At 43.8% G+C, this 14,850-nt stretch overlaps 1 protein-coding gene across 2 annotated transcripts in view; it reads left to right on the top strand.

Moving 5' to 3' along the window:
- Positions 1-14,850, top strand: part of LOC139386179 (membrane-associated phosphatidylinositol transfer protein 3-like) — a 118,280-nt gene that overhangs the window by 72,152 nt on the left and 31,278 nt on the right. For both annotated transcript variants that reach the window (XM_071131650.1, XM_071131651.1), the window contains exons 11-12: positions 8,916-9,104; positions 9,659-9,807. In XM_071131650.1, coding sequence (XP_070987751.1) covers positions 8,916-9,104; positions 9,659-9,807 — 338 coding nt within the window. The remainder of the gene's footprint in view (positions 1-8,915; positions 9,105-9,658; positions 9,808-14,850) is intronic.

A 14,850-nucleotide genomic window follows, 5' to 3' on the forward strand; every position in this document is an offset into this window, starting at 1 on the left:
CACAAGCAGTGCTCTATATAGGGAATAGGGTGCCATTTGGGACACAGACACACTCTCACAGCTTTACTGAGTTTTAATTACACCATTAAATCTATTGATCAGGCTCAGAGGCTGTCAAATTATGAGTTAAATGAAAACACACCCATGCAGGCACACACACGCACATGCACACACACACACACACACTGAAACACCCCACTCATTTCCCTTGGTGCTATAATGTGGTAATTAGTTAAAGCGATGATGACATGGAGAAGCGATCAAATCCTACTCCTATGGGTAAGGCTCTACCATCAATACCCATCCACATTGTGGAGGCTTTATTGTGACGAAGGGCAGTAATACAGAGAAAATATGCTTTCTGTTTGGTTGTGTTTCTGTTGACTGAGCTTAGAGCTGGATGTGAATGAGGATCATCTGGTACTGTAATAGATAAACAGCTAATGCTTTGGAGCTGTCAACTTCTGAGTTTGTATGGTTATGTCTTTCATATCGCACAGGGAGAGTTCAGTCCTTGCATTGCACGGCAGCAATATTCTACACGCACACACACACACACACACAAACACACACACACACACACACACACACACACACACACACACACACACACACACACACACACACACACACACACACACACACACACACGTACACACACACACACACATACACACACACACACACACACACACACACAGAGAGAACAGTATACCTTTGAAGCTGTGGTGTAGTGAAGGCCACAGTATAATCCTGAAAATCTCCTCCTTCTGTCCGCTGTCGACCACAACCTTGGTGCTTTCATTCTCCTTAATCCCTATCTATAGCTCAGATCCTCCATACTGATAGTGGTGTTGTGGTCCCTAATCAATCTCCTGGTTCTCCTGGTAGCTCCCTACGCCTCTGTCCTCACCCCTCTCATACCCCCCTGCCCTCTTCTCTCACCCCTTTCCTACCCCCTGCCCTCTTCTTTCACCCCTCTCTTACCCCCCTGCCCTCTTCTCTCACCCCTCTCCTACCCCCTGCCCTCTTCTTTCACCCCTCTCCTACCCCCCTGCCCTCTTCTCTCACCACTCTCCTACCCCCTGTCCTCTTCTCTCACCCCTCTCCTACCCCCTGCCCTCTTCTCTCCCCCTTCTCCTACCCCCCTGCCCTCTCCTCTCACCCCTATCCTTCCTCCCTGTCATTACCATCCCCTCAGATATTGTCATATTTCTCCCAATTTCTCTCTCTCTCTTTCTCTCTCTCTCTACCTCCCTCTATCTCTTTCGCTCTCTCTCTCTCTCTCTCTCTCTCTCTCTCAGAACATAAAACTCAAGCATCTGACCCTCTTTATCCCTCTCTGTTTCACCCGCAGTCTTATTTTCTTTCAAATATTTTATGTTATATTTTGCATTATATGACAGTCACCAACATTCAGAATATTCTGTCTTTCTCTCATCTCCCCCTCATCCATCACTCTCTCTCTCTGTCACACTCTCAACCTCTGTTTCTCCTCCAGCACACATCGTTAAAATCCTGGTGGTGTTTCTTTCTCTCGACAGAGAGTGCGTCACAGTCAGTGTCCCCTGTCTGTGTGCAGTGTGCTGTGAAAGACAAAGTCCCCACAACACTGAAGTGACAGAGGATGAGGGCTCCACTGAGAGTAGAAGTAACAGGGCTCATTAAAGATAGCAGATAATTGATTGAGTGTGTGTTTTTAACTTTTATTTTACTAGGCAGGTCAGTTAAGAACAAATTCTTATTTTCAATGACAGCCTAGAAACAGGGGGTTAACTGCCTTGTTCAGGGGCAGAACGACAGATTTTTACCTTGTCAGCTCGGGGATTCGATCTTTCAACCTTTCGGTTACAAGTCCAATGCTTTAACCGCTAGGCTACCTGCCGCCCCTTTGTTTGTGTGTGCGTTAGTAGAATGTGGTGCCAAAATTTTGACTTGCAGCATTTTAATTTAAAGAAAATTTGACAAATTTACCAGACCCATATGCATTGGGTGTGTAACGATGCTCAGAATGACAGAAATCACATTTAGATGATGGTTATTCATAACAGAACATGCAACTCAAGAATGCAATGAAATTTTGAAAAGGGGAGATCTAAAGATGCAACAACTAGCATGGGTTGCTAATATGACCAGCATTGTGCATTTGGCTACTGGACAAAGAAGCAACGTTTATTTGAAAACATGAGAGAATTATGCTACTGGTTTCAATGGCATATTGAAGTCTTTATAAAATAATTGTCTTCACAATTCTATGGTCTTATTTAACTTTGAAGAAAGGTAAGACATGCCTCATAATATAAAGTAAAACATTTAGGTTTCAAACAATTAAGTATATGTTTTCAAAATGCTTACTGCCTCCAAAGTGTTGTGTGACGCACTGAAGCCTCCCTACTGTTTCTTATATGCACTTGAATGGAGAATGGTAAGTGCGCTTCATTTACCAATTGGGAAAAAAGCTATTTTTAGTAGCTCTTTTTAATCGTGGCCATCAAAACAGTTTTTAACACACGATTGTATTTAGAATTGTTAAGCAATGATTGGGCTTATAAAAGCATATGTTTCACTCCAGCAGCAACATGAGCTGTTTGAGAAGCTGTAGCAGCAGCTCCCGCGCTAGCTGACAGATTTCTGCGGATACTGTAGGCTCTGTATCTGTGTGCTGGGCTCGTGTGATAAACATAACGACTAACAAAAACAACCAAGCGCCAATTTAATTATACTAAATTATGCAAATGAAACTATAGATAAGGATGACTGGTCAAATATATTTCCATCGACTGGTATTTCCTACAATGAATAGGATCAAATGCATTATTTTACAATGGGATTTTTTTTTTCTTCGGGCAATTGGCCAGCAGAAGTTTTATTTATGAGCTTTTCATTTTTTTTTTACAATGTAACGGAAACTCTGGTGTGTGTGTGTGCATGCACGTGTGCTTGCGTACGCGCACGTGAAAGGATACAACAGATGAAAGAAAATATCTGTCACACCCAGTCACATTATTATTATTATTATTTTTTTTTTGTTGTGAATTTTACCTCTTTTTCTCCCCAATTTCGTAGTATCCAATTGTTGTAGTAGCTACTATCTTGTCTCATCGCTACAACTCCCGTACGGGCTCGGGAGAGACGAAGGTTGAAAGTCATGCGTCCTCCGATACACAACCAACCAAGCTGCTGCTTCTTTAACACAGCACACGTCCAACCCGGAAGCCAGCCGCACCAATGCGCCGGAGGAAACACCGTGCACCTGGCCACCTTGGCTAGCGTACACTGCGCCCAGCCCGCCACAGGAGTCGCTGGTGCGCGATAAGACAAGGACACCCCTACCGACCAAGCCCTCCCTAACCCGGGCGACGCTAGACCAATTGTGCGTCGCCCCACGGACCTCCCGGTCGCGGCCGGTTACGACAGAGCCTGGGCGCGAACCCAGGACTCTGATGGCACAGCTGGCGCTGCAGTACAGCGCCCTTAACCACTGCGCCACCCGGGAGGCCCCAGTCACATTTTTACACCAATTGCCATACAACAAACCACTAATTTCACTCTCCCATAGACACACACACTCTAGTATGCTGATTGTTTATTTTCCAACATTGACTTAGCCCTGTGTGACACTATGAAGATGTATGTGACCATCCATGGCACCTTTCCCCATGCTTTTAAAAAGACCAGTCCAAACTGTTGGTTTTTCTTGGCCACCATAACCGCAGGCCTGTATTAGCTCCACCTGATTCCCCCACACGCCTGCCTGGGAAAGCGGCCTGGAATTGGTATTCCGCTGCGGCTGCCAGTCCCTTACAGACGGTGGAAATTAGACTGACAGCCGGATAGCGTGGAGAAGCATCCGCTGCTTTGTTTAAACGCCCGCTAAAGGTCACAGCGGCAGCAACACAAAGAGTTAACCTCACTGGAATGGATTGGATTGGAAGTAGACATCCTTTAAGGAACGAGCTGATAGATGATGGCTCCCAATAACATGTTTTGATATGCAAACACACAGGAATATAATTACATATAGTAAATACACACTTATACACACACACACACACACACACACACACACACACACACACACACACACACACACACACACACACACACACACACACACACACACACACACACACACACACACACACACACACACACACACACACACACACACATAAACACAGAAGCATCATGAAAACAAGCATCCAACACACAAATTGCCTCTCCATAGATAGCTGGTTATATAAAGGAATACAAACGGGGGTCCTCTAACAGATGACCAGTAGAAGTGGAGATGCACTGCTCCCTGTTTAGCATTCTGATACAGGAACATGCTCTCATTGTGTATCTCCAGATCCTACCATCCATGCTGCTCTCTCAAACTCTTCCCCCCTCATCCCCTCCCCCCTGCTGCCCATAATAGAAATCATCCAGCCTTTGTGTTCTACTGGCCCTGTCATAATGTAAAAATGAAATTCCTGACTACTGATGGATCCGCTGGTTCAACATGGAGAGGACATATCCTGCTGAGAACAGGGTCTGGTCCACCCTCTACATCTGTGGCATCCAGTAATTCACTGTTCGGTAACCACATACAAAAATACACATACACAAATCCACATACATGCATAACAAATGCATGCACACATCTTCTGACAGACACACACACACATACATTATACACACACAGACCTGCCCTTAAATATGGCTGTGCTTAATGGAAAGTTCTCCAGGCAGACATTCAGGCAGCCACTCAATTAAATGTTTCCCAGGCAGACACTCAGACTGTCTGTTCCTTTCAGAGGAACAGTCAGTCAATGTTAAATGTAATGAGAGAGATTACCATGCTATACGGCAAGTGTCTTACATATAACTGAGACAGAAGACAGACCGACAACAGACTGTGTCTGCATCTCAAATGGGACCCTATTCCCTATAGTGCATTACTTTTGACCACGACCTTGATCAAAAGTAGTGGACTATATAGTGAATAGGGTGCCATTTGGGAGACACCAAGTTGGATATTGTTATGGGGTTGCTTTTATGGATATTGTTATGTCAATGTTTTTTTATTTTTTATTTTACATTCAATTCACTGTCTTTGTCCTTCCCCTCCCTCTTTCTGTCTACAGTACAGTACACTATGGCATAGATGTTACAGAAGGCTAATGATAATGTTGCCAGAGCTGGAGAATTGATTGGAACAATATTGATGCACTCAGATAGCCTATACTACAGATGTTATTACTATAAACAACAACACTGTACTTTAACACTGAACTGTAACCATGCCAACCAGGCCGGAGCCCTAGTTATCATACTGCCAGAGAAAGAGAGCATGTATGTGACCAACTGGCTGAAATCGGCTTATGTAGCCACATTTTTTTTTACATTGGATAAAAGTATAGACTCAGAGCTACCAAATGTTATCATACACTGCATGTCTGAGGTACAATGGGAAAGTAATTCTGCTTTGAAAGTTGATACATTTTTAAACTCACTTTTGAGAAATGGCCTTTGAATGTTTTGGTACCTACTGGAGAGCTCTCCTTTGTCAACACCCATTCAGCATTATTCACACCCTCTTAAGCCAGCCCCACCCATCTCATGTGCTAAACAGTGAGTAGTGTAGTAAAGATTAAGACTAAAAGTGGTAAAAGTAGTAGCCTACAATAAGGAAAAATTCCAGGTAAACAGAAAGTGTCCAGATATAAATATTTAATAAATATTAGATGACACTTACCCAGACACACTTGTCTAAAATGATGGGTAATGTGAAAGGAATGCTATAACAACCCCCCAGCCACATCCAGTGGTGGAAAAAGTACTAAATTGTCATACTTTAGTAAAAGTAAAGATACCTTAATAGAAAATTACTCAAGTAAAAGTCACCTACTAAAATACTACTTGAGTAAAAGTAGTAAAGTAGTAAGTAGTAAGTAGTAGTAAGTAGTAAAAGAGAATACTTAAAGTATTTGGTTTTAAAAAGTAAGTATCACAAGTACATGGAATTGCTATAAATTTACTTATGTATCAAAAGTAAAAGTATAAACAATAATGTCAAATTCCTTATATTAAGCAAACCAATATCCAGGGGCATTCTCCAACACTCAGACATCATTTACAAATGAAGCATTTGTGTTTAGTGAGTCCGCCAGATCAGATGCAGTAGGGATGACCAGGGATGTTCTCTTGATAAGTGTGTGAATTGGACAATTTTCCTGTCAAAATGTAACGAGTACTTTTGGGTGTCAGGGAAAATGTATGGAGTAAAAAGTACATTCTTTTCTTTCGGAATGTAGTGAAATAAAAGTTGCCAAAAATATTAATTGTAAATGGCTACTTGCATAGTAGCAATATCAGAAATAGATAATGTAACTATGCTCCTGGTAACAATTTAATTACGCTTTTTTGCCAACGTTTACTGACACCGGCCATATTCAACCGGTGTTGAGCGTTCGTAAATTCATAAGTTATTCTGCCCTCTGGCACACTCAGTGTAATGGCCATCGTCGGTGGAATAAGGTGAGGACCAAGGTGCAGCGTGGTAATTGTTCATGTTTTTTAATATAATCAAAACTGAACACTAAACAAAATAACAACTAGGAAGAACGAACAAACGAAACAGTCCTGTCTTATGATGAACCACAAAACAGAAAATAAGCACCCACCAAACACAGGTGGAAAAAGGCTACCTAAGTATGATTCTCAATCAGAGACAACTAACGACACCTGCCTCTGATTGAGAACCATACCAGGCCAAACTCAAAAAACAACATAGAAACACAAACATAGACTGCCCACCCCAACTCACGCCCTGACCATACTAAAACAAAGACAAAACAAAGGAACTAAGGTCAGAACGTGACACTCAGACAAGAGTGCTCTGAAACAGTTGTTGCAGTGACGTTCTATTGAAATGGATACTTACATAGTTGAGTCTTTTCTTAACTTTTACTATGCTATACATTAAAAAAAAGCCGCATTTAGACAGGATTACCTACTGTTACTGTAATTTAATTATGCCAATGTGCTTTCATCAATTGAAAGCCCTTAATCTATTTTATGAGAATTTCTAAGATTTCTTGTTTGCATAAAATAGACGCAGACCAGTCTTTCAATAATAGGTAATAGAATTTATTCTCGGAGCGCGCTCCCACTTAATCACGTGCAGCAGTTTATATACAGATCATGACGTCATTTCATTGCTTTAACAGAATCCCCTCCTCTCGACCGGGACAAAGTGAGGTGAAAAGTTCATTCTAACTAACACACTCCCAGATAACTTTTGACCCCTCAACATTATCGATCACCACTGAACTGACAGTTTTAATTAACAGAAAACCTAGGAATGCACTCACTCCCTTATCTAAAAACCCCAGAGCTAAGTTTCTGTAGGTTCAACGTTAGGTTAACGACCTTATTTGTTTACACAGTCCCCAACCCATTCGTTTCTTCCTAGTTGGAATGGTGTTCATTAACTTTAATTACTCCTTGTCCGTGTCACACAATCTCTTCTTATGAACTCATATTGTTAATCAGATATAATAAAACAGACTATAAGTTTTACTTAGTTACAGTTCCATTTAAAATGATTTGTTCAGTCATTTAATCATCATTTCCCAACACCTACACAAACTGACCAGCTCAAATAGACAGAAGCGTGCTATATGGCAGACCAATCCAAACTCATCTCTCAGCTTGTCCAGCCCACTCATTATCTCAGCCAATCATGGGTAGCGGGAAGGTTGCTGGCTTTTTCTGTGGCTTAACCAACTAGGCTCGTTATTTAACAATTTGATTTGTATTTACAGATGGCATGCAAGTTTGTTAGTAAGGCACATGAAAGTTCACGTGTTCGAGAAGGCATTTCTGCCCCCAAAAAACATTTTGATTTAAAAAAAAGTTTCCGTTCAAACGGCTCTCCTGTGAGGTAGTGACTTGTGACATACACCTAGTTTCCTGAAACGGGTAACATATTGTCAAGCTATTACAGACATATAGAATGAAAAGGAAATAGAAGAAAAGGGATTACAACTCTTTCTAAAATAAGGGGAAAAGAACAAATACAAGTAGAATGAACAGTTGAGTTGAGTTGGATGAAGAGAAAATACATTGGCCTCAACATGTCTTGGAAATGACACATTTCCCTTGTAGTCTATCTGTCTCTCTCTTTTCTCTTCATCACTCTTTCTCTTGCCCTCCCTCCCTCCCTCCCTCCCTCCCTCCCTCCCTCCCTCCCTCCCTCCCTCCCTCCCTCCCTCCCTCCTTCTTTTTTCCAGAGAGGCTCCTGTGAAGTTCAACATAAATGTATAATTAAACAGAAGGAGTGGTCACTTGTCTCTCTAAGAATTATATTATTTATGTGATCTGCTACTACTATGCCATGTCGCTTAGAGACTATTCTTTATTTCCATGTTCTCTGATACAACCATATATATCACAGGGCAAATACAAGTTTCCTCCTTCCATCTACAGGTCTACAGAGCAAATAATGCCTGTACAGTGGGGGGACAAAACAAACACATCCATCCAAACATACAGGGTTAAAGGTGATGAGTAACTAGGGCCATCTGGGCTGTAGTGTAGTTGTTAACAGTTTCCCTCACTGACCTCTCTCTCTCAGCTCCTGGGGTTGGGTATGTTGATTGGTCATCACCATCGGTCACAATCCCTGGATCATTACAAACCCAACCTAATTACCTGACAATGTGTGTGTCCAAGGCCTTCCTCTGGGACACACAGAACAAGCCAATACCACATACTCTCCTATTAGACCATGTAACAGTATTGATTCACAGAGAACGTTACTAGTTCATTGTTATTTAATTGAACTCCCTCTCCCTCTCTCTAACTCTTTCTACCTATCTCTCTTTCTCTCTCTTTCTCTCTCTCCCCCTCTCCCTCTCACTCTCTAGCTGATGGTATCCAGAGCCACCCAGAGGTGTTCCTGGAGGCAGAGCCCAGTCCTGGTGCCCCGACCGTGCCCCCTTCCCCTGAAACAGACAGTGGGAGGGGAGGAGGAGGGCGCAGGGCCAGTGTGTCCAGCATGGACAGTGAGACGTCCTTCTGCTCTGTTGGCCGGATGAGTAGTATCATCACCAACAGTGAGTGGGAGAGAGAACAAAAGAGAGACAGGCAGAGAGGGAGAGAAAGGCAAGAGATAGAGGGCACGGGAGAGAGAAAGATAGAGAGAGAGAAAGAGGTGGAGAGAGAACAAGAGGGAAAGATACATAGAGAGAGAGGGGGGCATAGAGAGAGAGAGAGAGAAGGGGGTGGAGACTGCTCATTAGCAATCAGAACAAAAGGTCACATTCGGGCTACGCTTTGTACATTATTTAATCAATTATCTATGGTGGGTAGATATAGCCAGACTCATGAGACCCAACTCCAGATTTTACCTCACATTAACCTACTTCTATTGCAAATCTAATACTGCAGTGGCTAAAAGACCAGATGAATAATACCAATTAGTACCCACAAATCACTTTAAATAACTCGAAGAAAACCTTATCTTGATATGCCTGTGTTAATTATCTCCCTTCTGTGTGTTTCTCTCTCTTCCTCTGTGTGTGTGTGTGTGTGTGTGTGTGTGTGTGTGTGTGTGTGTGCGTGCGTGCGTGCGTGCGTGCGTGCATGCTTGCGTGCGCGTCTGCCTCAGTTTCCAGTAGCTGGTGGGGCTCTAAGAGGTTGGACTATTCTCTGTATTGTCCAGACGTGCTGACCTCCTTCCCCACTGTGGCACTGCCTCATCTCTTCCATGCCTCCTACTGGGAGTCCACTGATGTAGCTGCGTTTGTGCTCCGACAGGTAACACCCCCCCTGACTATTGAGACTGGAATTCAGATCATGTATACTATTATTTGTGCTGTGGATTGTGGTTATGTGTGCTTGCATGCATATGAGCAGCAGGTAGCCTATCTGTTAAAAGATTTGGCCTGTAACCTAAAGGTTGCTGTTTTGAATCCCCGAACTGACATGGTGAAAAATCTGTCCATGTGCCCTTGAGCAAGGCACTTGACCCTAATTGCTGCTGTAAGTCCCTCTGGATAAGAGCATCTGCTAAATTACTAAAATGTCAAATGTAACTAGGTGTTTGTGTGCGCTTGTGTTATGTGTATCTTGCTCATGGTGTCCTCAGACCCTCACAGAGTGATTAAAACCAGCCAGGGTGTCATGACCTATTAAAACCCATCCTGACCACTGACAGCCTTTTAACTTGGTAATTAGAGAGCAATGAAAAGAGACCAGAGCAGCCACCCAGTACAGTAAGGGGTTGTGTCTAAAATGGCACCTTATTCCCTATATAATGCACTACGTCTCTACCAAAAATAACTTTGATTACTCACCACGGACTGGCAGAATCCTTTTTTGCCTTTAACGAGTCTGACAAGCCCGACGCGAGCGATACACTGTTTTATCGGGAACAGGCCCAGATCCCCGTAACCTGAGAGGAGGCGGAGAAAAAGGGGCAGTAGGGCAGTCTGCCTTCTGAGAATTCATAGCCGATCGAATAAACCCCTACTTCCTACCATTCTGCTAGCAAACATGTAATCTTTGGAGAATAATATCGATGACCTACCAACAAGATTAAACTACCAACGGGACATTCAAAATGTAATATCTTATGCTTCATGGAGTCGTGGCTGAACAACGACACTATCAACATACAGCTGGCTGGTTATACTTCCTGTAGCACTAATTCCAAAATGTTTAATAAGAGAGAGAATAAGAGCACCTCCTCCCAGCTGCCCACTGCACTGAGGATAGGAAACACTGTCACCACCGATAAATATATGATAATCAATAATTTCAATAAGCATTTTTCCACTTGGCCGTGCTTTCCACCTGGCTACCCCTACCTCGGCCAACACCTCAGCACCCCTGCAGCAACTTGCCCAACTCCCACCCCCCTGCTTCTCCTTCACCCAAATCCAAACAGCTGATGTTCTGAAAGAGCTGCAAAATCTGTATCCCTACAAATCAGCTGGGCTAGACAATCTGGACACTCTCTTTCTAAAATTTTCCGCCAAAATTGTTGCAACACCTATTACTAGCCTATTCAACCTCTCTTTCGTATCGTCTGAGATCCCCAAAGATTGGAAAGCTGCCGTGGTCATCCCCTTCTTCAAAGGGGGTGACACTTTAGACCCAAACTGTTAAAGACCTATATCCATCCTGCCCTGCCTTTCTAAAATCTTTGAAAGTCAAGTTAATAAACAGATCACCGACCATTTCGAATCCCACCATGCCTTCTCCACTATGCAATCTGGTTTCCGAGCTGGTCATTGGTGCACCTCAGCCACGCTTTAGGTCCTAAACGATATCATAAACCGCCAGCCAGTACTGTGCAGCCATCTTCATAGACCTTTCCAAGTCTTTTGACTCTGTCAATCACCACATTCTTATTGGCAGACTCAATAGCCTTGGCTTCTCAAATGACTGCCTCGCCTGGTTCACCAACTTCTTCTCAGATAGAGTTCAGTGTGTCAAATCGGAGGGCCTGTTGTCCAAACCTCTGGCAGTCTCTATGGGGGTGCCACAGGGCTCAATTCTCGGGCCAACTCTTTTTTTCTGTATATATCAATGATATCGCTCTTGCTGCTGGTGATTCTCTGATCCACCTCTTTGCAGACGACACCATTCTGTATACATCTGGCCCTTCTTCGGACACTGTGCTAACAACCCTCCAAACGAGCTTCAATGCCATACAACACTCCTTCCGTGGCCTCCAACTGCTCTTAGATAATAGTAAAACTAAATGCATGCTCTTCAACTGAACACCCACCAGTAGCACGCACTCCAGCAGGTATATTGCACTGGTCATCCCCAAAGCCAACACTTTCTTTGGCTGCCTGTTCTTCCAGTTCTCTCCTGCCAATGACTGGAAAGAATTGCAAAAATCTCTGAAGCTGGAGTCATATCTCCCTCTCTAACTTTAAGCATCAGCTGTCAGGGCAGCTAACCGATCACTGTACCTTTACACAGCCAATCTGTAAATAGCACACCTCATCCCCATATTATTACTTACCCTCTTGCTCTTTTCCACCCCAGTATCTCTACTTGCACATCATTGTCTGTACATATATCACTCTAGTATTAATGCTAAATTGTCATTATTTTTGCCTCTATGGCCTATTTATTGCCTACCTCCCTACTCTTTCACATTTGCGCACACTGTACATAGATCTTTCTATTTTTATTTTATTTTGTGTTATTGACTGTACGTTTGTTTATGTGTAACTCTGTGCTGTTGTTTTTGTTGCACTGCTGTGCTTTATCTTGGCCAGGTCGCAGTTGTAAATGAGAACTTGTTCTCAACTGGCCTACCTGGTTAAAGGTGAAATAAAAAAAATAAAAAAACAAAATACTCTGTACCAGCAGGATAGAACAGCGGCATCTGGTAAGACAAGGGGCGGCGGGCTATGTATTTTTATAAATATCAGCTTGTGCACAATATCTAAGAAAGTCTCAAGCTATTGCTCGCCTGAGGTAGAGTATCTCATGATAAGCCATAGACCACACTATCTACCAAGAGAGTTTTCATCTGTATTTTTCGTAGCTGTTTACATACCACAACAGTAAGAGGCTGGCATTAAAATAGCATTGAATGAGCTGTATTGCGCCATAAGCAAACAAGAAAACGCTAAACCAGAGGCAGCGCTCCTAGTAGCCGGGGACTTTAATGCAGGGAAACTTAAATCCGTTTTACCTAATTTCTATCAGCATGTTAAATGTGCAACCAGAGGAAAAATAACTCTGGACCACCTATACTCCCCACACAGAGACGCATGCAAAGCTCGCCCTCCATTTGGCAAATCTGACCATAATTCTATCCTCCTGATTCCTGCTTGCAAGGAAATATTTAAGCAGGAAGCACCAGTGACTAGATCAATAAAAAACGTGGTCAGATGAAGCAGATGCTAAGCTACAGGACTGTTTTGTGAGCACAGACTGGAATATGTTCCGTGATTCCTCCGATGTCATTGAGGAGTACATCATCAATAAGTGCATCGATTATGTCATCCCCACAGTGACCGTACGTACATACCCCAACCAGAAGTCATGGATTACAGGCAACATCCGCACTGAGCTAAAGGCTAGAGCTGCCACTTTCAAGGAGCAGGATTCTAACCCGGAAGCTTATAAGAAATCCCACTATGCCCTCAGACGAACCATCAAACAGACAAAGCATCAATACGGGGCTAAGATCGAATTGTACTCCGACACTCGTCGGATGTGGCAGGGCTTGAAAACTATTACAGACTACAAAGGGAAGCACAGCCTAGAGCTGCCCAGTGACACAAGCCTACCAGACGAGCTAAATTACTTCTATGTTCGCTTCGAGGCAAGTAACACTGAAACATGCATGAGAGCATCAGCTGTTCCAGAAGACTGTGTGATCACGCTCTCCGCAGCCAATGTGTGTTAGACCTTTAAACAGGTCAACATTTACAAGGCTGCAGGGCCAGATGGATTACCAGGACGTGTACTGCGAGCATGCGCTGACCAACTGGCAAGTGTCTTCACTGACATTTTGAACCTCTCCCTGTCCGAGTCTGTAATACCAACATGTTTTTTTCCCCGTTTATTTTTCTTTATTTAACTAGGCAAGTCAGTTAAGAACAAATTCTTATTTCCAATGACGGCCTAGGAATAGGGTTAACTGCCCTGTTCAGGGGCAGAACAACAGATTTTTACCTTGTCAGCTCGGGGATTCGATCTTGAAACATGTCGGTTACTAGTCCAACGCTCTAACCTCTTGGCTACCTGTCGCAGACCACTATAGTGCCTGTGCCCAAGAACACTAAGGTAACCTGCCTAAATGACTACCGACCCGTAGCTCTCACGTCTGTAGCCATGAAGTGCTTTGAAAGGCTGGTCATGGCTCACGTCAACGCCATAATCCCACAAACCCTAAACACACTCCATTTGATTACTGCCCCAACAGATCCACAGATGATGAAATCTCTATTGCTCCCAAACTGCCCTTTCCCACCTGGACAAAAGGAACACCTATGTGAGAATGCTGTTCATTGACTACAGCTCAGCGTTCAACACCATAGTGCCCTCAAAGCTAATTAACCAGCTAAGGACCCTGTGACTAAACACCTCCTTCTGAACTGGATCCTGTACTTCCTGATGAGCCGCCCCCAGGTGTTAAGTGTAGGTAACAGCACATCTGCCACGCTGATCCTCAACACAGGGGCCCCTCAGGGGTGTGTGCTCGGTCCCCTCCTGTACTCCCTGTTCACTCATGACTGCACGGCCAGGCATGACTCCAACACCATCATTAAGTTTGCTGATGACACAACAGTCTTATCAACGACGAGACAGCCTATAGGGAGGATGTCAGAGACCTGGCTGTGTGGTGCCAGGACAACAACCTTTCACTCAATGTGATCAAGACAAAGGAGATGATTGTGGACTACAGGAAAAAGAGGGCCGAGCACGCCCCCATTCTCATCAACGGGGCTGCAGTGGAACAGGTTGAGAGCTTCAAGTTCCTTGGTGTCCACATCACCCACAAACTAACATGGTCAAAGCACACCAAGACAGTCGTGAAGAGGGCACGACAAAACCTGTTCCCTCTCAGGAGACTGAAAAGATTTGGCATAGGTCCTCAGATCCTCAAAAGGTTCTACAGCTGCACCATCGAGAGCATGGTTGCATCACTGCCTGGTATGGCAACTGCTCGGACTCCGACCGCAAGGCACTACAGAGGGTAGTGCGTACAACCCAGTACATCACTGGTGCCAAGCCTCCTGCCATCCAGGACCTCTATACCAGGCGGTGTCAGAGGAAGGCCCTAAAAATTGTCAACGACTCCAGCCACCCTAGTACCGGTGGTAC

Source organism: Oncorhynchus clarkii, chromosome 27 (genome assembly GCF_045791955.1).
Source record: "Oncorhynchus clarkii lewisi isolate Uvic-CL-2024 chromosome 27, UVic_Ocla_1.0, whole genome shotgun sequence".
Classification (NCBI taxonomy): Eukaryota; Metazoa; Chordata; class Actinopteri; order Salmoniformes; family Salmonidae; genus Oncorhynchus; species Oncorhynchus clarkii.